We start from the raw sequence: 25136 nt of genomic DNA, 5'->3' as shown, positions 1-25136 counted from the left end.
AAATGTTCCTAATATTTATATTCTATGACTTAGTAATTCAACTTCCAGCCAGGGAACAATCAGAAATGTCTGAAAGTTACATTCTAAAGGCTCACAACAGCACTATTTTATTTGCCTTTAAAAGGAGACATTCTAAGTAGCCAACAAAAGAAGCCATTAACTAAAGTATGATAGATCCACACAGCAGAGCTTTAAACTGGAATGTAATTTAGATTCCAAAAGCTATTTCATCATCCAGGCATGGTGGTGCATGCTTGCATTCCGAGCACTTGGGATGTGGGGTCAGGAGGCTTAGAAGTTCATGGCCAGTGTAAGCCACGTGACATTTTGTCACACAGAATACTTTATCACATGGATACATGACCTGGGTATAGTTACTTGTGGCACAATAATCCCATGTGCATTATTAAAATAGATTGAAATGGGAAGACATTCTACTGATTTATAGAAATAAAAGTAACATTTAAATGAAGTGTACAGAACTTTACCAGATATCTCTCCAAGTGTTTGGATTTTAGGTGGATTGTATGTTTTGATACTTTCCTGTGCTTTTCCCATTTCTGCTGCAATGTGTGTCACTATTCCACTGGGAAGACTTTTTGATATTCGATAAAAATCCAAATCAGGCCTTCATTAAACCCTAATATTTTTGTATTTATATTACTTTCCATGCCAGGAGCTAAGTTAGACTGGACCTTTCCATTTTTGCTCTAAAAATCATTTTTAAACATATATTTATGATATGTGTGTTTATATATGTGTGTACATGTGCATATTAATGTCTGCATACATGTATGTGCACATGAACACAACCTTGTACTTGTCAGGGGATTGGTTCTCTCCTGTGATGTGGGTTCCAGACATCAAACAAACTTGAATTGTTACCCCTGGTGACAAGTGTTATTCTCCACTATACCATGTCTCCTGCCTTCTGTGTCAATCTTAAGCTAACTGTTCAGGTGTGGCTTCCTGTGAGGGCAGAGCTAAGGCACGGGCCATGCATGTCTGAGGCTCCGAGCCACTCTGAATGGAGGCATCATTGCAGACTGTAGATATGGCTTCCACTGAGGCACTGGGCTGTTCAGCTAGAATGAGGCCCTGGAATGTATACTGTATAAACTTTGCTAGTTTATTCTTATAAGCTGTAATGCCTGTATTCTAAGAGTCTGGCTCTAGAATAAGCAGGTCCTAGACACCACACTGTTCTAGGTAGTGGTGCTGTCCTTACCCATGACTCTAACCCTTCTGTTTCAGATGCCCTTGTGTAGGCAGAAACACCACCTGGCTTCTCTGTAAAGCACTCCTGGGAGAGCGCTTGACACAGATTCAGGAAACAATCCTATCTGTGGCTGCTAAGTCTTGATCAGCTGCCTCAAATTTGCATCACTCTAAGCTGTGGCCTCAGAGTGCCACTGACTCTAAAGCCAGGATGTCCAGTGCAACCAGTAGGTATTGCTGGGACCAGGCCATTAAGCCAAGCACCAAGCTCAGTGTCACCTCAAGTAGATCCACGACATCCTCCCTGCTGGAAGGTCCAGAGAAAAGTTATTGCTAATGCTGCCTACTTCTACACTGACTTATCTTGTGAGTTGGCAAAAGCCAGACAACCCTGGCTTAGTGTCTTTCTAGAAGAAAACACATTAATATAGTCTACAAGGACCAACTGGGATGGAAAATATGGAGGACCTTGTAGTGGCATAAAATATTTATAGCAATGATAGTGCTAGTGATGCCACCTCAACTGATGATCTGTATCTTATTTAAATAATTTCGTATATTATTTCATGATTACTTCCTCCACTTTGCATATGGGGAAACTGAGGCTCATGGAGCTTAATCACTCCTCAAGGGTCACACTTAAGTAGCCATCTATTGAGTTGAGGACTCAGGCTGTCTGACAGCAGGTGCTGAGCTGTGCTGTATCCTTTGCACTGCCTTACAGTTAGAAACACTGGCTTGTTTGAGTATTTTAACAAAAGTTACATTTGAAATGGGAGACTGGAATCACAATTAAAGGCAGAGTTGCAAATCTTGCAAAAGCTCTCAAGACACACACACGTGTGTGTGTGTGTGTGTGTGTGTGTGTGTGTGTGTGTGTGCAGTGATAAATGCATAGGGTGTGATTTAGTAGTACACAAACTGACCTTTATGTTCCGGTGCTTGTTGGTTGTGTAACTACTTGAGACAAGATGAGTGACCTCTCAGTGGATGTTTCTACAATAGTGTACTCATAAAATTCCTTGTAAAGGTTCAGAAAAGGTATAGCTGATACCAACAATGTATTCTTTGTGCCCAGCACTATTCTGAGTGGTTTATGTATGTTTAAATTACTTAATCAGCAAAACAACTCTGAGGAAGAGAATACTATAACAAGGTCACTCATCTGTATGTGATGGGATGTGGTCAATCCCCAAAGATACCTGTGCAGGCCTGGTGTGAGAGAAATGTGCAGTACCTGTTAGTTTCCACTCACCCTTTGCAAAATACTGTTCCAAGTTGACAAGAGACTTTTACTTAACGAGGGCTTTTGAAAATAATTATGTGATGTCTTAGGGTTCTATTGCCATGGAAAGATGCCAGGGCCCTGGCAGCTCTTATAAAGGAAACCATTGAATCAGGGCAGGCGTACACTTCCAGACTCACCAGTTTTATCTGAGTTACAGAGAATTGTTTCCTTCTCTGCTCTCACGCCGGGGCTGGGGCCATGTCTCATCCACATGGTGATGGTGAACTGGTCCGTCAGGTTCTTGGGCACAATCCCATCAGGGATCTTGGCACCCTGCCTGCCGTCAAACTTGAAGATCATCTCACTGCTGTCCACCAGCAGGCCTGCTGTCCAGTTGGTAGCTGCGCTAGGGGATGGCAAGAGGTCAATGATGCCAGAGGAGGCTCCTGCAAGGGGACGAGATGGAAGCACAGTGGTTATTCCTCGAGGTTGGTGGTGTGCTTGCCTCCTGACTTCTGTGTCTGTGTCGGGGTGGAGTTAGGGTGCTTACTGAGGTCTGTGCCCTCTCCTGACCTAGGTGGTTCAGGAACGAATCCTATATCATCCGAGCCTCTGACTTGATCCTGGTCTGTTTAGATCTGCATCAATGTGCGGATAAAAGCCATGCATATGTCCAGGCAGGTAAATCAACTACCATACAAGGAAAAGGAGTGAGAGGAGCCTTGGGAGAACCATTGGGGCTTTTAGTAACTCTGTTTCCTGCAGGCAGCCAGGACTTTGTTTGGATGAATGGATTCATTCCTGCACCCATCAATTAACTAACCTGCCCGTCATTTACGGATCATCAACCCTTTCTGACCTTTGACCCTTTCTGAGTTCTGGCCACATGAAGATGAATCAGATACTCATTGCCATGAAGAATCTGTGAGACAACATAGTATGATCAGGATTAAGACTGAGGAAAATTCTAGGTTCTCATCTAGAGAGAAGGTGTGTAAGCCACTTTGTATACACTACATTTTTCCATAACCATTTGCTGAAGCCAAATGGTATAGTGCTTGAGAATGATAAAGCATCACTTGAATTTGACACCTGGTAGTTTGACTCAGCAGCTCTGTGTCTGGAAACACATCGGTCTCTCTGACTGTATCCCCTTCCTTGGTGTATGTCGAGATGGAATGAGATCATGCATTCAAGCTTACAGCTTCACGCTTAACACATGTTGAGTGCTCGCTTGGTGTGAACTATAATTTTATCATCATGATTATTGTAGTATTTTTGCTATCACTATCATTCTAGGCTAGAACAGGAAAGCTTATCTCCAAGCATCAAGGCTATACCTATAAGAGCAGATTGGCGTTTTGAGACAATCATAGGGCAGTTTTGTGGAGGGTAGGCTAAGGGGAGGGGGACAGCTGGCTTGTCAGGAAAGACTGGACTGTTCTTCTGGGAGGGACCTCGTTCATTCTATTGAGCAGTATCCTCTCCATGAGGCTGGGGGCTTCCTGCTAGGCTCAGGTCTAAAGGATTGGGGAATGCAAGCTTTGCCAGGGCTGTGCATGGGGCTGTCTTCAGGCAACACACTTGCCAGTCATGTAAACGTCGTGATGGTGGTACAGAGGAGACCGCGGATGCATGGTGGTGAATGTGCACTGTCTGATGTTCACTGGGTCGTTGGCCTTTAGCTGTCTGCAGAGCAGAAAGTCACCTCACCTAGGGTTTGGATTTCAAGGTCAGCTGTTACAAAAAGTATCCTTCAGTGAAAACTCCTCAGGAAGGTGTTACATATTGGAAACCAATATACTTCCTTATAGTGTTCATCCTTGCCAGACTTCCCTTTGGCTTTGGAAAGGACCATCAGGCACATGTTCATGGGCTTGGAGTGAAAGACTATAATATATGGGGAAATATGATTCCTCTGAGCACAAATGCTGTGCTTAGCACTGCATTAAGTTCGTCCTGAAGGGGCCTCCAGAAGGTCCTTCCTTCTGGTGGGGGATACAGGCTTTCCATTCACGAATCCCTGTGGGAGGTGTGGGTAGAACTGATGGCATGAGTCACATGGGAATTTTCTAGGGATGTTACCTGTTCTGCACTTGACACATAAAAGGAACTCAGTTCCTATTTACAAATGTCCTTACTCTTTTCCAGTGTCCCCAAAATGCTTTGGTAGAGGCTGGTCGATGACTCAATCAGTAAAGTGCCTGCCTCACAAACATAAAGTTAGGGTTTCCAGAACACACACACACACACACACACACACACACACACACACACACACACACATCTTTGTGCTCATGTATACACATAAGTATATATACCACACATACATTACCACAACACACATATAATGTATCATACATATAGCAGAATAATGGGACAGTGTAAGAAATGGAGGAAAGAAGGAAGATAGCAGGTGGGCTCTGGTGATTCTCAGTGCTCAGGTGATCAGCCTGCCTCTTGTCCATGCTTCACAGTTCTTATCATAGCCAGTTATGCCCCTCCCCGCATAAACAGATAATCTAAAAGACAGAGTTCACACTACCATTTTACCCTCCTTGGGCTGCAGTCTCCATATATATTGGTTAAAAAAAAAGACATCAGTTAGGGTGGTAGCAGAGAGAGATTGGTGGATTTTTAGGGAAGGAGAGATTCGTGGGATATCGAAAAGTTCATTTTTTCCATCATTCACAGAGTCATATCACAACAGCTTCTTTTACTGATAATGGCATTAGATCTGGGATTTGTGCAGCATGAAGACAACCAGTGACTGAGACATACATTGTTGGTTATTGAAACCTACGGTATCTGCAAAGATACAGGCTGATCATTTAGAACCCCTGAGAAGTCAATATGGTTTATTCAGGAGCAGTGCAGAGGGACACATATGGTGTCTTATGCCATCAAAGGAGCAGCCACGGTGGCACACACGAGACCCAGAAAGAGGCTTGGCTGGGCTGGGAATTATCATACAAGGTTCCCTCTATTGGTTAAGAGTCTTACCGTACCTGGAGAATTCACACTTAATAATTTAGACGAGTGGAGAAGTTAAGTGAAAGGTTTCCCCCAAACAGATTTGGAGAGAAGCACAGAGCAAAGACTACTGTGGTGTAGTGGTGGAGGCATGAAAGGTGTTTGGGAAGCAAGCTGGTTGGAACAGGGGTGTCCTGGAGACAGAGCTGGAATCCACAGAACTTTATCCTTTTTATATTTCTACTTTCTTATATCCCAAGGATTTTTCTATGGGACGCTGAGTAGATACCAGACCAGAATTACTGAGCTACCTTACATGTTCCTTGGTTATATGTTTGGGTGGTGATTACCACTAAGATTCTTGTTGACAGGTAAGAGACCCCAGGCTAAGGGAACCCAGGCTTATCACCAGCTCTTGAGTGGGTTTGTCGCTGGAGCTTTCTGGGTCCAAAGCTGAGGATCCTTATTGAGCCCCACTCAGTGAACTGAAGCAAAATTCTATAGCTTTTTGCATATTGGAAAATGTGGAAACTGAAGACCAGGGGAGGAAATGACGAGATCGGGGTTGTACCACCATGACACTAATAAGCGACAGGTACAGCTGTGACATACAGATGACCCAATGACCAGTCAGCTAAGATGACCATCCCAGTCGTATGGGATACATGATCTCTATACATGTGTCTGCTCCCAGAGAGGCACACTAGAGCCACCAAAACAGAGCTCCAGTGTCTTCTGTGGAGGGAAATGGTAGTCCCTCTTCCCTGTCCTGCAGATGTTGCTGTTGGAGAACATGATACATTTAACCAGATGGTACAGACGTTTAGGGACTTAACAGAAAGAATGTATTTCTCGTTATACTTAAACAATCTGAGGAAGATTCACTTCCACCCAAAGTTCTTTCATCTCTTCCTCCCAAAGGACCCCATGGGAAAGCTGTAAGAAAATAAGGCATGCCACTTGTAGATATGGTATGGTAGCATTTGCACATCCAAGTATGCGTACACTGCTTCTTTGGAGTCCTCTGTGACAGTCCCTGAGGCCACTAGATGCTAAGAATTCCTGTTCTTCTGGTACATTGCAGCTGTTGCCTCCCAGTGTTAGGTACTCCAAACTAGCAACAACATCTGATTTCAAGTCCCTGGGTTCTATCGGGGTGAAGAAGCTGTCCCAAGCAGCAAGCAGAGGCAGGACAGAATGAGAGAACTTTACAGGCACACGATAATGTAGAAGGTCAAATGCTACATGGAGGAGTGGTCACTTAGGATCCTGCTGTGCATGGCTCAGGTATGGCTAGGCAGTGTCCCCTAGCATTCCAAAGTGGAGCTGTGGCAGAAGTGATGTGCATGGAGCCTCCAGAGTCAGGTGGCACAGGAGGGGTGGAGATCAGTGGGAGAATCTCCAGAGAGGAACCGCCTCGTCTAAAATCATCTATGATCAAGGCTCATTCTTCAGGATTCACAGGGAGACACATGGTGAGCAATGAGCAGACGCAAGGAATGATTCTATATTATCTCAATAAATGTGCATGCAGTGTCCAAGCTGTGCCAAGCATTGACATGATAGGACAATTTTTAATCACATGAAAATAGCCCCACTTTTAGGGACCCAGTAAGCCTTTTAATTCTCCCAAGGGAACAATTAAAGGGGCAGAACAATTCTGCATAGAGATTCTTGCCAGAATCCAGAAAGGCCCTCTTCAAGTGCCCGGTGGATTACAGGGCCTGGGTGCTGGTATGCATGACATATGTCTCTCTGACCCATGATATCAACTTGACATGCTCTGACCAGAGAAACAGGAATGCAAGTGACATGTGTCATATTAGGAAAGAAAACAGATAGTTCACATTTCACCATGAATCTCTTTCACCTTTCCTCGGATGAATGATGTTCTAGATAGAGGCTAGTCTATTAGTTGGGGTCTTTTCCAATCCAACAAGGACACATGGTAGGAATGACAAACCTTGGTTGTTTTAAGCTAATGAGATCGGGAGGTCATTTGTTACCGCAGTATGACCTGCCTGACCTTCCTTCCTGATGATTCCTAGAAGCAACGATGTAGGCAACTATGGTTTCCATTTTTCCATCTATATGCTTGAGATCTGAAGGGCTTGAAAACAAAAACTTAGATTTCTAGGTAAAACAAACTGGGATTTGGTTGACAGACCCCTAAGATGGGGCCAGAGACACCTACTTAGTTTCTGACAAACCATCTTGGGAAACACCACTAGAGACATATACCCAGAGGATTCCCCAGCATGTAATAAGGATATATGCTCCACTATGTTCACAGCAGCCCTATTTACAATAGCCAGAAGCTGGAAAGAGCCCAGGTATCCCTTAGCAGAAGAATGGATGCAAAAAATGTGGTATATATACACAATGGAGTACTATTCAGCCATTAGAAACAATAAATTCATGAAATTCTTAGGCAAATGGATGGAGCTGGAGAATATCATACTAAGTGAGGTAACCCAGTCTCAAAAGATCAATCATGGTATGCACTCACTAATAAGTGGATATTAGCCTGGAAAACTGGAATACCCAAAACATAATCCACACATCAAATGAGGTACAAGAAGAACGGAGGAGTGGCCCCTAGTTCTGGAAAGACTCAGTGTAGCAGTATAAGGCAAAACCAGGACAGGGAAGTGTGAAGGGGTGGGTGGGAGGACAGGGGGAGGGAAGAGGGCTTATGGGACTTTCCGGGAGTGGGGGGCCAGTAAAGGGGAAATCATTTGAAATGTAAATAAAATATATCGAATAAAAAAATTATCTTCTTAGGGAAAAAAAAAAGAAAGGAAGGCAGTGGTATGGTAGTTGCATAAGTAGCCCTCCCACAAATTAGGAGAGAGAGAGAGAGAGAGAGAGAGAGAGAGAGAGAGAGAGAGAGAGAGAGAGAGTCACTGCTCACGCCATCATGGTAAGAGAGTGTGTTCAACAGATGTCCTGTCAGATTAGTAAATTAATCTGATCCCAAAACTATTGAAGTGAAGCTCTATGGAGTAAAGCTTTGAGAAGTCTAAGGCTCCTACTGTCACCCGGGGAACACGACCCATGATGATATCCCCGATTCGTGGGACTGTGAGGGCGTTCAGAGCCTCTGATAGTAATTCTTTGGACAAGCTCTGCTAAGCTGAAAGCTATCAGAAAACCTTAGATTCTCATACTTCAAAATGCTGCATTGCAACTCCTTTTTAAACCTATGTCTATCTTCCTAGGAAACCAAATTATTAGGTGATTTTATGTTATGGATGCTTCTATATCATTTTAAGAATTTCACAGCACTTACGCAAACAAAAACATTTGTTGAAATAATTAATGCATGAATGAATGTACCAGCTCATCAGTATACAAATCTGGAGAAGAACCTAGCTTGGGCTATCCACTCTGCTCTGGCTTGGAAAGAACTTGATTTTAATAGCATACCCATACACCGTGGCCTTTCCTTCAGCAGGACCTGTCCGGGAAACTCTTGCAAACAAAACAGCTGCCCTTGGCATTGTGTTCAGGAAGCAGTGGCTAGCTGCCAGGAACCCTATGATTCCCCAGGAACAGCCTGGCCTCTGTGTTACAAAGGCCATGTGCACCACAGAGTACTTTTCTATTTCATATAATATGTACTGACACAGGGTCAAGGAAGGGAACCTTTTCTTGGGCTGTCGTTAATGTCAAATTTGATTTGGCTGAGAGGTCTCCCCGAGGGCTTCTTGAATTTTATTCTCAATACACTGCTGTGACTTTTCACATCTGGAAAGCCTGGTCCTGAGACAAGATTGTTCCCTGAATTCCTGAAGCTGGAAAAGGTAACGGGCAGTTGGCCATCCCCTCTGAGAAGCCAGGCTTCATGTGGAGTCTGGAAGACAGATCAGCTTACGTTGTATCTGGTACACAATCTGGAGGAGATATAGGTCCAGAGGACTCCACTATATTGTTCCAAGGCAGAAAGGAAGCATCTCCATGCTCAAATCTAGGCAAGCAAAATGTCTGTCCAGCAGTGTTTCTCCAGGTCCATGTCCTGTGCTGCCACATCTGCTTAGGTGCCTTCTGGCACCAGCACACACCAGCAACTGCCCTCTTTCCCCTTAAGTAGGATTCACTCCCTTTAGTATTTGAGAAGCCAGTCTGGCTGGGCTGCTGTCCGACCACACTAACACAGGATACAGCTGAGCACCAGCTCCCACAGAAGCAACAAGAGCTTTGACCTAACTGAGCAAGGGAACAGATGACCTAGTGATGAAGGGGAGATGCTTGGGAGAGAAAAGCAAAGTCTTGGGGATGAGAAGAGCTCAAAATAAACAAGTTACAATTCACAGACCACAGGAAGCTCCAGAAAAGGAGGAAGTAGGTGTGGTTCTACTGAGAAAGGGAACAAAATACTCACAGGAGCAATAAAGGAGACAAAGTGTGGAGCAGAGACTAAAGTAAAGGCCATCCAGAGACTGCCCTACATGGGGATATAAACAGTCACCAAACCCCGACACTATTATGGAAAACAAGAAGTGCATACCAAAGGGGGCCTGATATGGTTGTCTCTGGAGGGGCCCTGCCAGAGCCTTGCACATACAGAGGCAGATGCCAGCAGCCAACCATTGGACTGGGCATGGGGTCCCCAATGGAGGAGTTGGAGGGTGGTTTGGAGGAGCTGAAGGGGTTTACAGCCCCATGGGAAGAACAATGATATTGGCCACCCAGATGCCCCAGGACTCCCAGGGACTAAGCCATCAATCAAGGGGTACACATGGTTCCAGTCAAAAGTATGGCAGAGGAATGCCTTGTTGGGCATCAGTGGGAGGGGAGGTCCATGGTCAGGTGAAGGCTCAATAGATGCCCCAACAAAGGGAAATCAAGGGCGGGGAGAGGTTAGAGTGGGTGGGGTGAGGGACATATACTTGGAGGCAGGGGGTGGGGGGAGGGGTTGGGGGCTTTCGGGGGAGGGGGGAACAGGGAAAGGTTTTAGCATTTGAAAGGTAAATGAAGATTATATTCATTAAAAATAAAAAAAGAAAAGAAAGGGACAAAAGGACGAGCATGAAGTGAGCCATGGAGGTGGACCTGTAGGTTAAGGCAGAGTGAGAGGAGGCTGGAAGGTGGTGTTGCCCAGGGGACTGCCAGGGATGTCCCCTAAACGTACCCTTGCTCCTGGGTCTCTGGTTGAGGGTGTGCTCCAGTCATCACGTTAGACACTGGTGCTGATACTTTAGCGATCCTTCTCTCTTCCTTCCAACAGCTTACCACTCATTAAATCTTGCTGATTTCTGCCTCTAACTGTCCTAAATTCATCCCCGCAGCCACTCCCCTGGTTCAGAACTCATTATCTGTTGCTTAGACTATGGTAATAACATCCTAATTGCTCTCCCTGTTTCCCTTTAAAATTAATAAAGATTTGTAGGATGAAAAAATGTGTGAATATGGAGTTTAAAGTGTCACAGAAGCTCTCTGGTTGGGAGAGGCAGCAAGAAACCTGCCTACCATCTACTGAAGACACAGACGTCTGTCAACAGGAGCCATGATGCCCACAAGCGTCTGACAGTACCACACAGCCTATGTGTAGACCCAGCCTCTACCTTTTCTTAGATGCCTGGAGGCCTGACTTCTGATGTTCCAGTTTTTGCTTCTGCCCTGTTTTACAATACTCTACCCCAGTCTAATCATAAACACGACTTCTGACATGAGACCTGACTCATCTGTCCACCTTGGTTACTGGGCAGGGATTCTATAAGAGTGGTAGGCAGTGTTACTGGGTAGGTGGCTAGAGAGAAGCAGGCTTGTCTCATTCAAAGGGCAGCTCCCAGAAGCAGATAAGGCACACCTGGGGAAGCTGTCGTCCCCAGCTGAGTTAGCCTGCGAGGCTGGCAGTCCAGATGGAGTGAGCTGTTAGCACACCACATGCAATTTGGCTTTTGCTATTTCTTCTCTTAAAACACTCTTTGCGCCTTCTCTGTCTCCTATCTCTCTCCAGCAACATTGAAAATCAAGTCACAGCATGTGCCCTTGGGCCCTCTGATCTTTAGCAAGCAGATCCATCATTTCCTTCTAACCCAGAGTTCGGGGAAATGACTTTAACCATGTGGGGTTGAGTGCTCTGACACTCCAGGTACAGGGAGAATGAAAAGGAATACTCATTCCAAGTAAGATGTCACCTTAGATGGCTTCTGTGTACCAAGCAGAGGAAAGGACAGGATTTGAGCAGTCTATGAGCATTGTAAATCCCTATATATCCTCTTTTGAAATAGATGTTCATAATACCATTTCACCCCAATCTACTGAATTGTCCCAGAAGGACAGGCACCCCAGATCTTCCCAGCAAGCCTGGTGCTATGATGAAAGGATATGCTGATTAATAGGGGCTCATTTTGGTTCTAAATTTTTCACTTGGTTCTTTGGTTTTTGTTTGCTTGTTTTTTTTTGTTTTGTTTTGTTTTGTTTTGTTTTGTTTTCGAGACAGGGTTTCTCTGTGTAGCCCTGGCTGTCCTGGAACATCACTCTGTAGACCAGAGTGTAGGCTGGCCTCGAACTCAGAAATACGCCTGCCTCTGCCTCCCGAGTGTTGGGATTAAAGGTGTGCACCACCACCACCACCCGGCTTACTTGGTTCTTTAAGTGAGAAAAATGAAAAAAAAAAATATCCCAAAGATGATATAGGAGGCCCTTATGAAGTAACACAACTAAACTCTATGCTGAGGACCCTCACTTTCCTCTAGAAGAGGCATGGTTACCTCCAAATGCAGCCCACTGTGGAAAGAAGTCTTTTCCCCTGCTCCCACAGTGAGTCCCTGGATATTCCCGTAGAGGACCAAGAAGCACTGCATGCCCACTGGAGATGAAGAGGTCCACCAACGCAGTAGCAGCCAGCTACTAGAGCGTGTGGACTGGCCCCACCGCACAGGACACTCAGCCTCTCCTTCACGGGCTCACTGGAGAGCTACACATCTGTTCTAGAAGCCAGGTTGGCCTTGATGAATTCTCAACCAATGAGCCTACATTTCTGATAAATCTGTTTTCAGAGTCAATCGCTGATCATTCCTGTCTGTGTAAACGTCTACGATGGTCACACTTTTGAGTCTCTGAGTTTCCATCTTTAAAGCTGGGTGGATATGTTTTCTTTTTAGTATACATGCGAACACTAAGTGGGGCCATCCATGAGGAGTGTCACAGGATGCACACAGTGGGTATTCAATAAAGGCCAATGCCTAGCCATCCTCCATGGTAGCCTGTCATCGGCTCCATTTCCTACTAGTAATTCCTGGCCTTTCTCCTGTCTCGCAGCCCACCCTCCCTCTCTATTAGTAATTCCTTCCCTGTCCCCCTTTTGCCTCCACATATGAATATCTTCATTCGCCCACCTCCATCCTATCTGAAGCTGCTCTGCTATGGGCAGCTGTGCTCAGCTTCACAGGCCTGTGCCCTGAGCAGTTGTTAGGTTGCTGGCCCTTGGTTTAGTGCTTTGCTGTTCCTAGAGTCATTCTTAACCATTTCATTTGCACCGGGCCTTGGAAATTATGTGGTTTCTTGGTGGAGATGGGTCAAACCCTTTTGCAGGTTGTCTGACACCATTTTTCCTAATGGTTCTGGGAAAGACCTTGAATGCCACTTGGCTCTGTGCTGGAAACTTTTACCTGACATGTCCTATTCCATCCCTGTCTTGCCAGCGAGGAATGGAAGCTCTGTCACACTACCTGCCTAAGGCCACACAACTGACAAACAGACTCTGAACTGGTTGTGTCTGAGGCCAAAGAGCTGAGTTTTCTCACCCTTCTGCCCCAGGCAAATATCCATTCAGGAGGACGGTGGCAGGTGGGGAAGGCCGGCCTTTTTGCTATAATTAGATAAACATCATTTGCATGTATCACTTGCAAGCTATTAATTGGACGGAGTCTCAAAGGAAAAGCTTACCACATAATTTCTGAAGGGATTTCTCCGAATAGGTCTCTCGGTCGCAGCCCTTGCCGATGTAATTAGTCTGCAGCTCTGCAGTGACCTGGAGGGAGGACACAGCTCCATCGCACGTCTCCAGGTCGATGCTGGGGAACAAAGGCATGCTCCCCGAGCCAGGCTGGTACTCAATCCTTTTGGTCCAATCTGAATAAACAAGAAGATTAAATCATTCACACTCAGCCCCGCTAGACCACTTGTTTGGAAATGGTGAGTTCGTCCCAATAAATCATTTGTTTCAACAAATAGATTAGTGAAACAGTTTGAGGATAGTGGGAATTTTACATTTGCAGGATTAAAGCTCAGCTCCCAACTCGCCTTAAGGAAATATCAGGTGACACAGAAGGCTGGACGCAGCTGCGTTGAGCCACAGAAGATTATACAGACCACAAATACATAGACGCCTTGGTCATCTACCTGAGTCTCAGTTTACTACATGTAGGGAAAAGAGAGTGAGCCACAGAACCGGAAAACATCAGCAAGACACAGAAAAAGTAGAAAGGAAAAGGTTTTCATATTTCATATGAGTATTACAATGACTAAATCACTTGACCTTGAAAGATGCCTGGAACACTTGGGAGCCTGTGCGAGCCTGAGCCTGTGCCTGTGCGACGCTGAAACATAGTGCTAGCTGAGGCTAGACCAGTGAGTAGGACCAGTGGTGTGCACGGGCTGATGCTAGTGCTCTCCTTTCTCTTGTAAGCGCACCACCAGAGACATTTTAGAGAGCTGTGTCTTTCCCCATCTCCGGCCCCCAATTTATCTTGTAAGATGATATACTTGTATACTTCAAAACAAAAGGAAGCCTGGTCCTCCCTCCACAGTACACTCGAGGTTACACAGGAGAACGCAGGGATGCTCAAACATTCAAAACTGTGACTCGAGAATGGCTGATCATTCTGTCACTGCTTTTTGGTGGAAAAATAATTGCGAGGTGATAAAAGCATTGAAGAAAAGCAAAAAAAAAAAAAATGCAATCAAAATGGCAGCACAGAAGAACAGAGCAATCAAGGGGAACAAACGTGGGGTTCGAGCCAGAATTGATTGATACATAATGGTGGCCATCAAACTTCTGGGCCACTCACTTAAGACTCCCAAAGACTGATAATTCGTGGTCCCTGAAAACAGGCACAGTTCCACACACACACTGTGAGGATACACCTGAGAGGTTGTGCAACCACTCCCAAGCACACTTCAAAGCAGAAAGGGATGTGGAGTCGGTGAAGGAAGCACACTGTGGGTGCGCTGAGCTGACAAGTCCCAAGTGTTTTGTCACATGGAGCCTCATTAGATGCTCCAACTAGAAATGGAGACCTATGAAATGCCTGACCTCACCTGTGAGGGCATCAGGAATTCCTGTATTTTGTCACTGTGGGACATTGGCATTCATCAAAGAGATACATGGAGAAAGGCAGCCTTAGGGACTGGCCAGGTGGCTGCCTTTACTGAGCAGCTATTTGGTTTGGTGTTTCTAGGTGCCACACCCTGCCGTGAGCACCATGGATGCAGCAGTGAGGAGGTCAGGAGAGAAAGAGAGAAGGAGGTAGGTGATGAGCAAAGCCGTGCTGACCAATTGGAGGGAGGGAGGCAAGGCAAGGCACCTCTCGATTGACAGTTCTTGTATGAACTTAAGGCCGAGAACTGATGTGCTCTGCTTGGCATAGGGGCAGCAAAGATCTTGGTTTGGCTGTAAGGTCACAAGCAGGCTCTAAGGGCTTCCAAGCTGAAGGCACCTCATCAGTATAGCTGGGACATTAATATAGGTCTTACAGTGCTGGGATAAGGGTCAAGTGTGGCAATAGATTCCTGCATATAATGCAGTTCCGACTGAGGTTTCCTGGTGAGGGCGGGGCAATCCCTGCTTGTAATAGATCCCAAGCATGTTCTAGATAACCGAACAACATGGGTTTAGCTCAGAGCTTCCACATTAGTTGGTGGCTTTTGTCAGGGATTGTTAAAAGCATGCCTGGACCAAAGGCTGTCTATCATGGTTGTGAGGTTTGACACCATGGAGCAGACAATGGGAGGGTGTTCTGGTGACTCCATCCAAACCCACAAAGGACAAAGGAAAAGGACAGTCTCCAGGAGCTGAGACTAAACCAACCTATCTCATCCACTGAGCCCCTCTGCAGTCCATGGCCCAATAGCTCCAGTTCAATCCTAAGAACAAACCATAGAACAAAGGAAAGGAAGGCTTTTTGTCAGAATATTGTCTGAGAGCCACAGTATCCTAAGAAGCCATCCACAACTCAAGAGTCATGCGTCCCAGATACAAAATGTTTTATGTCACTGTGTTTGATCATGCAGTTTCTTCTACATGGCCCCTCCTCCCCCCTTGCCATATCCTTCATGCCTCCTTCTGAGACTTCTTTTCTAGGTAGATGACTCTCATGTCTCCATGGTGCTCGACACATTAGTATGCAGCGTTAGGCCCAAGTTTGGGAGATGACTGAATCTCCATCAGGCAGCAGGTGCCTGGTCCACAGTAGGTTCTTATTAGCTACAGAGAAAAGTGCTCCAAGTCACCTCACACAGCACAAACTATCCACCTGTGGCTAGTTCCCCGCCTTAGCTGTGAAATCCTTACACTCGGGGGTTTTGATGTTTAGTTTTGAATCTTCCACAGCTAGCACTTAGCTTCTACACTGTCCTAGTGTTGGAAATATGTGCCAGGAGGATCGGGAGAAGGCTGGAGACCTCACTGCTGCAATGGGAACCCACCCTGAGTCCCAGACAGAATCTTCTGGTTACCCCTCATCTTCAGCTCAGAACCATCCCTCCACACAGAAGCACAGGATGCATTTGCCTCTCTGATTTTGGCAAGGCATTTAGTCCATTGCCGACAATGGAAGAGTCTGTTTCCCTTTTAACAAGATACAGGAAAGGAGATGGCCTGCTTTCTTCCTTCCCTCCTGGGACCCTCATAGTGAGCTGCAAATGGTTTTGTGAAGGGGCTTTTTGGTGTGATCCCAGTGGCATGGCTTGAGGGCCCTCCAGTATAAGAATCCTCCATTACATAGCCTCTGCTCACAGACTGATTCCATTTCCCCTGTGGGCTCCATGGCCATCTTTCCCATCTATATATCTGCTTGGTTATTTCTGATGAGAAATAGCACAGAAAAAAAGAGCAAATAGAGCAGAAACTAAATTGTGATATACAAGGCCAGTGTAGCAGCTCTGTCCTCTGGTCACCCATTTACCTGGGAGGGCTGGACTCTCTCTCTCCCTAGCCATCATGGAAGTCAGGTACAAAAGGGCTTTTAAAGCGGCCAACTGCCAGTCGCTCTAGTGACCTCACAGGGCTTCTTTCTGAGGGTTACGAGGAGCAGGCAAAATTGCCACTATCCAATAAAAGAAATCGATGAAGCTTTCAGAGTACAACATCCTTTAGAGACTAGAAAGCTTTACACAAACATCTCTAAACTCTTACAAAAGGGAGGCTGAGGAGGGCTCTTGAGAGAGCTAAAGCAAGTCATCACATCCAGCCCACACATCTCTGTTCCTCTTTGTTTTCTGAAAGGCGAGAGAGAATAGGGTTTAAGAGTCTGGCCCCTCAGTCCAGCCCTCCTGGTATCAGTCCCAGCCCTGCTGCCTGCTATGGAACATCCTGGAGGAACATCACCCTTCCAGAGTCCAGGACTCCATGAATTTGTAACAGCTACGCAGAATTGTGGGAGAAAGAATCAAAAACAGGGTTACATCACTATAATGTTCAAAAGATACACAGCTGTTAAGTTACGCGTTTTAAAGGATGTGTCAGGAAGACACTATTGGTCAGTTCATCCACCAAGCACTTTTACAACTGACTTTTTATTTAATCCTCATTGGGACCCAGTGAGGGTATGTTACTGCCCTAATTGCAGAAATGAGGAAGTGACAGCTGGAAATTGGTGTAACACACACCTCTTTTGCAGAAGTTTCTCACGGAGCCTGAGAATTCACAACTGAAGACAACTGCCAATTTTTTTTTTTAACAGATTCACTTTTAAAGACCTACTTGCACTGGTTTCTTAAAGGGATAACCCCATTATGAAAAAGAGTGGAGAAGTGTGCTTGGCTTCTTCCTTACCTCAAGGCAGTTAGTAAATTCTTGGCCTCTGGACCAATGACAAGCAAGCGACACATGTGATGGTAGGTAGCAAAGGTGACAGGGCCCCATTCTTGGGCTTTGCACATACCCATGGTCAAAAACAAATCTGTGAAAAAGGCAGCTGTTCTCAAATCCCCAGGCTCAGTGGGGAGATTTTACAAGAGAATTGTATGGCCCTGGGGAAGTCACACCAATTTTCATGGTGGCTTCATGAGGCCTGGGGGATACCGTTTCGATCTAGAAGAGTGGAGAGATTTGGGTTTGAACCTCAACTGCTCCAAACCCAGACATCTGACCTTAGCAGAGTCACTGTCATCTCCTCTGAAATGATTTCATCTGATCCTGAGGTGATCAGGAGCCTCCAAAAAGACAATGCAATCTAAGGTCCCAGCCCAAGGACCTTCCCATGATGCCTCTGTAAGAACATCTCACTTCTGGGCCCACAAGCTTCCCAAACTGTCCAGCTTACGAAAAACAAACAAACAAATACCTAGAAACAAAACAGAAAGCCTTGTCAATCTGTAAAAGGTCTGAGCAATTCTGTTGCTGCCCTGCACACTGAGCCATTGTGTAGTATACTCAATAAGCTAATGTAATAATAACAACATAAATTAAATATACTTAGTAAACTAGATGAATCATCTAAGTTATCATTAAAAACAAAGGGGAGTAAATACGTTATTGATTGACATAATATCTCTATGAATTATGAGTGAAGTGCGATGTTTGATTGATATGTACTTTGGGTATTAAGAAGTGATCAAGTCAAGATGATTAAAGTATCCAGCACTTAAAAAAAAAAGTCTAGATGCTGGTTATAAACTGACTCAATTTTTTTTCTTAAGTGAACAGAAAGACACTGACTGCCTGCTGTTTTAATAACAAGGCCTAAATTACCCTGCCAGTTTTCCTAAGGATGCTAAGGGTGGAATCGTATTGAGATTTAAACTCCTTTCTGTGGATTGAGGATTTGGAAACATGATGATTTTATTAAAAATCCTACTAATTTTAGGGATCTCACGTTTTCTTATTGGGAGACTAGTAAACACCTAGAAATTTCACATTAAATGCCTAGAGTTGAAAAGAAGCAAGACAGAGGTTTCCAGAAAGCACAAGTTTTGTGGCTTTTATGACATTCAAGTCATTTCATTGTCCTACTCTGGCCTCTGGGACTGTCACAGGAGGATGGAAGGGACAGATGTGGACTTTGCCTAGACAATCTCCTTTCTTTCCCTTGCTGTGCATGCCTGGGTACCTCTAGCTCCTTCCTGCCTCAGCTCTCAGGAGCTGAAGGAACATCCTGTCTCCTAGGAAGTTGCTGGATTCCCATAAGCTGGGTGACTGGATGCTGGGATACTGGGGGAGGGGGTGGAGAATAAGAAAGGAGTTCAATGAACAGGTTTGAACAGGATTCACTCAGTGCTTTCTCTAAGCTATGGTAACTGGGATTTGGGTGCCAAAGGTCTAACCCTGCTACTAAAAGAAGCTACCGTGGCACATTGGCTAAGCAGTAGCCATCTTGTGCAAACTGGGACACTGGGCAAAGAAGGAGTAGGCTGCAGAGGTCAAGTGGAAGTCAGGGCGAACTGTGTAAGAGATTCAGATTTATTTTCAGGGTCAAGGAAGAGCCATATATATGTGTTTAGAACGGACATGAAATACCCAGAGTAGGTTTAGATACTCACTGAGGGCTAGGCCGGGCCTGGAGTCACTTTCAGAAGAGCAGAGTCCTCTTTCCAGCTAACCCACGATCAATCAGTGCATGCTCCGATAGGAGCCTACAAAAGGGTAGGGACCTCCATTCAGCACAGTTCAGTTTCTGCGTGTCATCTCTGCATCTAGACAGACAGGCGCTTGACTTTGGCTCTGCCACCTGGAGTTCTTGGATGTGAGGTCTCCCTGGGTTCCCCCAACTTTGATTTCCTTCGCTGTACTATGGGGGCCACTCAAATGCAGCTTCTCTGGGAGTGCTCCAAAGCCCAGATGCAGAGGCTGTTGCTGTTACAACCACTCATGTATGCTCCTTTCTTGCCATCAGTCCACATGATAGGAACTTATTAAGCCCCTACTATGTACCAGACAGGACCTGGGGGATGGCAGGCAGAGTCCTTACCTCTTACTTTTAGGAAAGCCACAGTCATACACCAGCTTAAGGCTGACAGGAACAATGAGGTACTTTGTAGCACTGAGGACACTCGAAGGCTTTCTGGAGAGAGTGACTAGAGTGTTGGTTTTAATACAGGTTTATGTTGCGGTTCTCACAGGTTCCCCAGAGACATGATCAAGCCTACAGGAGCAGCAGTGCCACTCAAGAGGCAGAGGATGGCAGAAACCATGGTCGAGATGCTCTATTGTGTCTTCCACAGAAAGGACTAGTAAAGGACACTAGTAATGCAGGCTAGCCTAGGCCAGTTTGGGAATTTCAGAGACCTCTAGGGCACCAGAGCTGTGCTTAGGGGTATGGTAGCCATGTCTGGGTGACTGGGGCAGTCAGACAGTGGGAAATAGCGTGAGAGACAGCTGTAGGAGGTTTACAGGGGGCTATACGGATTGGTTGGTTCCCATTTTATAAGGTAAACGAAGCTCTAGATATCAATGCTTCCACAGTCAGAAAATATTGAGTTTATACCACACCATGGAATCCTCACAGAGCCATGGGATAGAGGCCAACTCCAGCATGGTTCCCCTAAGGCTGTGTAAGTGATGTGACATGGGTAGAAAAGATGTGATGCTCACCCAATCTCCTCTTGAACAACCTAGCATCCTGGCATGACTCAGAGAGTCTGGACAAGGTCGAGCTACTGGTGCCTGCTATGAGCACGGCGGTAGATGGCCAGGACCATGAGAGAGTTCTTTGGTATATACAGAACAGTATTCCAAGGCCTGAGTGGAAAGAGTGAGTTCTCAGAATCCTGTCCCTTCGTGGCTTCTCAGGATGAGCCCCTCCCGCAGCATCCGGGCTCCATTTTGGGCAGGGGCAGAGGATGGTAGATGGTATGGTACAGACTGAGAGGCTGGACCCCGAGTGCAGATGCTGCCTCCCCTGCTCCTAGCTGCTGCATCACTGGCAGGCTATGACACAGGCTTTCTTCAAAATGGAGGGTTGAGTAGGGGTGGAGGTAGAAGTAGAGTCGGGTGGGGGATTATGGCTGTATCTCATGAGGCTTTTGTGTACTGGGATAGTACCAGTCAGAAGCCCAACAGAGCTCAGGAACTATGCACTGTCTTTATTGGGCTTCAGAAGGCTGGCTTCTTCCCATGCATGCATGGGAATCCGAGTGTAGACTCTGCTGTCCTTGAAACCAGCCCTCTAGAGAGGTGAGGAGAGCTGTCCTCAGGCTTCTCTCCTACTGGAGAGGGAGAGGAAGCCAGGTTGGATGGAGATTATATGACTTCCGGGAATCCTACAGTCAGAGGCTGACCTACCTGTTGTACTGGATTCACCTGAGCCCTACACTTCCAAAAGCATTCTCTGCCTTTCTGACTTGCCGTTCTCTTCCCACCTTGTCAGCCATGGTCCAGGATCTTCCTCTATTGGAGGGAGGCAAGAGGTGGAGTCACTGAAGAGTTGAGGGTGTGACGGGGCATGCAGTCTGAGTGACGTACTCCTCAGAAGGGTCCCTGACTAATTGGTTGGTTAGCTGTCACTGTCTTTAAATTTCCAATGATTGAAAAACACCAGGTTCCTGGTTTCCATTGGCACCAGAAGCCACAAATGGCATGACTGGTTCTCTTTGCCAGTTTTCACTGGTCATGCCCTTTAACCTTTCTAAGCCTCAGTTTCTTCATCTGTAGAATGTGAGCAATAACTGTCCCAAAGAGAGGCACCACTGCATTAACTCCTAGGACCAGGGCTTGGAAGCCAGCTCTGATGTGATCCCAAGCCCTGCTTATTGACTCCTGGGGACAAGTCATTTCCTTCTCTCTATGTGAATTTACTCACGCAAACACCTAGTTCAGAGTCAATTATAGTGTTTATATGAGATAATAAATGCCAACCACTTAGCCCTGCGTCTGATATGCATAGGCACATACATTCCAAGTGTCTGAGCGTTAAATTATTTGCCTTTCTCTTTTTCCAATTAAAAACAATTACACACAGGAACCATTTAAAAAGAAACACAACACAAACTCTGTGAACTCAATTACAAGTGTAAGGACTCCCCTCTCTTTTTTTATGACTGACCCCTCTGCCATTTGCTGTATTTTATTTTAGCAACAGCATTTTTACTACCTTTTAATTCCTACTAAAAGAGATAATTAACTACGAAGAGCAGAGGAGGGGGGGCGGTATGGATCTCTGGACCCAGATCTTTGGTTAAGCCTCAGACTACACTCTTGCTGCTCTCTCTGTCTGGGGTCCTGGCCCTTCTCCTACTCTCAGGTGCTAGGGGCCTCTGGAATGGAGGTTTCTCTGGTCTGCCTTGGTGGGGAGTCTACCCCTCCTTCCATTTAGTCCTGGCTCCTGAGAAACAGTTATTAACCTATTTGTTTATGTCCCAGTCAGATCAGTATGTCACACACTGAGGAAACAATAATTACCTATAAGGTAAGTGTGTACAATTACCTATAAGGTCATGTGTACAATTCAGAACACACACACACACACACACACACACACACACACACACACAAAAGAATTCTGCAATTCTTGCTGCCCGACAGCAGCAATTTGTTACTATCCTTATGGTTTGCCACACCTTGCCCATCTCTCATCCCCTGACACCTGGTCAGCTGCTAAATGATAGGCTGCCAGGCCTTAAGGTGGGACGGACTCAAGATACCCTATACTGTGTTGGGGGGATGGGGTGAGGTGGGTGCAGGCACTGAAATTATTATAAATGACTTTAATGCCATATTCTTCACCATATTTAGTTTCCTTTATTTATTTTCAATAAATGCCAGATGAAGTAACTCACAATTTGTCTTGCCATGACATTTTTTCTAGTTTCCAGGGAGCAGAGGGGACTTCCTCCTGTCCCTGATTAATGCTGTGACTACTGGTTCCCCCATCCCATCCCGTAGAGCTCAGAGTCACAGCTAGCAGCAGGCGCTCTCAGCTCAGCTCATCTCGGTAGCACTGGGAAGCTTCAGGCATCTCTTTGCTCAACAGCCAGGCTTTTCTTAAACCCAAATCCCTGGCTTATCACTGTTAACCAGGAGAACTTGTGCCTCCAGCACAGGACGTGCTGAGATGGCTTGTCTGGAAAACCAGAGTGTTCTCCATTTCTACTTCACCCTGTGTAGTGTGAGGGCAAAGGCTTGTTCCAGAGCAGGTTCCCCCTTGCTTGGTATCCCGACCTGACCTCTCAACTTGTTTCCTACAGGTCTACCAAGTCTAGAGAGACAATGAAGGCATGGGTACCCAGCCGTATTTTCACAGAGCCATTTCATGTTTATTCAGTCTAATAACAGTGAAATTCTGGGTGTGCACCTTGGCTATCCCTTTCACTTTGTAAAGAAACTTGTTTTTCTTTTGCTTTCATGACATGCTGGTCTATGGCTGAGTGTGAGAAACCTCAGCCCTTCCCGGAAGATAACCTGAGAAGCTCTGCTTTACATAGTACCTATCAAAACCAGTTCCTAAAACCTACTTCTAATGCCTTAGGCTCCAGCTTTTGAGGATTGCAACACTTACGCTGTATATCCAGAGCGCTTCTAGAGCCTACTAAACCTGTACCACGGTTTAGATGGCTCCCAAGGCCAGTGTGTCGTCACTCCAGTCTGATGGCCATTATACTTCTCTCCTGAACCAATTACTGTGAGAACCTCTTGTCTTCTCTATGTTCCTCTGTCCTATATACTGGACACCATTATCCAACCACAACTCTTTCAACTTCTCTTCTGAGATGTCCCTGTTCCAGACTTTGCTTTCTCTTCAGAGTTTACACACCGCAAAAGGCCCATCATCAGTCTTCTTGGATTTCTGTCTATAGACTGCATGGGATGGTGGTTGGCTTTAGGATCACCCCCAAAACAAACAAACAAATGAATGAACAAACAAACAAATGGAAACTTGTAATGACTTCCTTTCCTGACCTCAGAAGATTGCATAAATAGACTTGGAAAACCCAAGCCTAGATAATATTGGGCAAGAAATTCCCTCATATCTATGAACCTTGGCCACAGGGGTTGTGGCAAGGAAAGCCCACACCTTGTGACTGAACATGTGCTAAGGGTTCTCCATAGTCTAGACACTGGCATAGTGGAATGAGACATATCAAGGGACCTCATAAGTTGTCCTCCCTTTCTTTTGGGACACAGGTTATACTCTCATAAGTGCCACAGATGCAGGACAGGGTTCTTATGATGTTCCAGAATATGCTTTCGTGCTTCAGTAGGGCTACACATCCCTGTTCCCTATTGAGTTGCAGTTAAGGGGCTTGACTGGTTTTAACTAGTAAATAGTTATAGTAAATAGTTATAGTAAATAGTAAATAGTGCATAGTTCTGCAGGAAAAATTTTAGCAGGCTATGAATGTTATGGAAAACCCCCAGAGCTCAGTATTCCTGTGTAGAATGCAGGTGGAGAGAGACAGTCAGCTGCTGACGAGGGCATTGCTGCTCCACTGTTGCTTTCAGATTTGGTCAAGATGGAGAATGGAAAAGGAAGGACTCCATGAGTTGGAGCCAGAAATATCACCGAATAATGCACAGAACCTCACCCAGAATTCAGAGCCAGGGCCCCTTCATGAGCTTTCCTCCCCTGAGTAGGTAACTTTACAACCTTCATCCATAAGGTTGCATGAGTGCCACATAAAATTGATGGACAATTGTAGTTTCCTTCCTTCCCTTTTTTTGAATAAACCTTCTTACAGGTGATCCTGCTCCTCGACTTTGTGCTATATATTGTGTCTGAGTATAGCAAATACCACGTTCTTTTCGGATCATAGGTCTCTAAACACAAGTTCTCTCTAGACCTTCTGGGCACTTTTGAAGATCCTAGGGAAGTTTGAGAAACTTTTGAAGATCCTAGGGAAGACATAGATGTATTTTATAGTCACAGAGAAGAGGTCACTTGTGATGAAGAGGGGTCTGTGGAGATTGGATTATTGCCTGTGGCTTTGGGTTTGGTTTGTGGCCTGAGCAGTGGAACGTGGGTGGATGTGACAGAAGACAGCTATGGGTAGAAGCTCTGTGAGGCAATGTGTGTTTCTATTCACTCTTGCTGGTTTCTGTATCTGCCCCCCCCCACAAAAAAAAACCCATATGCACCAGATAGGCTACTGAACGTGATGTTTCTAGAATAAGAAGATGGAACAGAAAGTCTCCTGGAGTCTTTACCAAGTTTGAAGACAAGGCTAAATATCCTGGCCCCAGAAGGCACTACTTGAACTGGCTGACAGCGGTGTGGAGAGAATGCTAGGAGGGGTGTCAGTGGACTTTGGTGGAGGAAAGGTCAAGATCCTAACCCTAGTGGAGATGGATCCAGGACAAGCTGGCGAAAAGTTCTCATTGTTCTGTTAGGAAGACAGTCTGGGGAGTCTGGATGAATAGAAATGAAGATGATATTGTAGGGTAGCTGTGAATATCTAGTAGCAGAACACTGTGTGCATCTTCTATTCTGAAGGGTGGACTTGGCTTGCTTTTAGCTTATCTTATGGCTGCTCTACTATAGGCTGAGGAAAGAAGGCTGGAGCTACAGACCATGCCTCTTCTGAAGTTGCCTCCCAAAACTCCAAGGCTCAAAAG

At 45.6% G+C, this 25136-nt stretch overlaps 1 protein-coding gene across 1 annotated transcript in view; it reads right to left on the bottom strand.

Annotated features, from left to right (window-relative positions):
• The window catches only part of Clstn2 (calsyntenin 2), a 593145-nt gene that overhangs the window by 85304 nt on the left and 482705 nt on the right, over nt 1-25136 (bottom strand). Inside the window, exons 6-7 of the mRNA XM_052187584.1 lie at nt 13316-13501; nt 2644-2892 (exon numbers count right to left, since the gene is read on the bottom strand). Coding sequence (XP_052043544.1) covers nt 2644-2892; nt 13316-13501 — 435 coding nt within the window. The remainder of the gene's footprint in view (nt 1-2643; nt 2893-13315; nt 13502-25136) is intronic.

The sequence above is a fragment of the Apodemus sylvaticus genome, chromosome 7, assembly GCF_947179515.1.
Source record: "Apodemus sylvaticus chromosome 7, mApoSyl1.1, whole genome shotgun sequence".
Classification (NCBI taxonomy): domain Eukaryota; kingdom Metazoa; phylum Chordata; class Mammalia; order Rodentia; family Muridae; genus Apodemus; species Apodemus sylvaticus.
The sequence above is the reverse complement of the archived record's forward strand: the minus strand, read 5'-3'. Positions and strand labels throughout refer to the sequence as shown.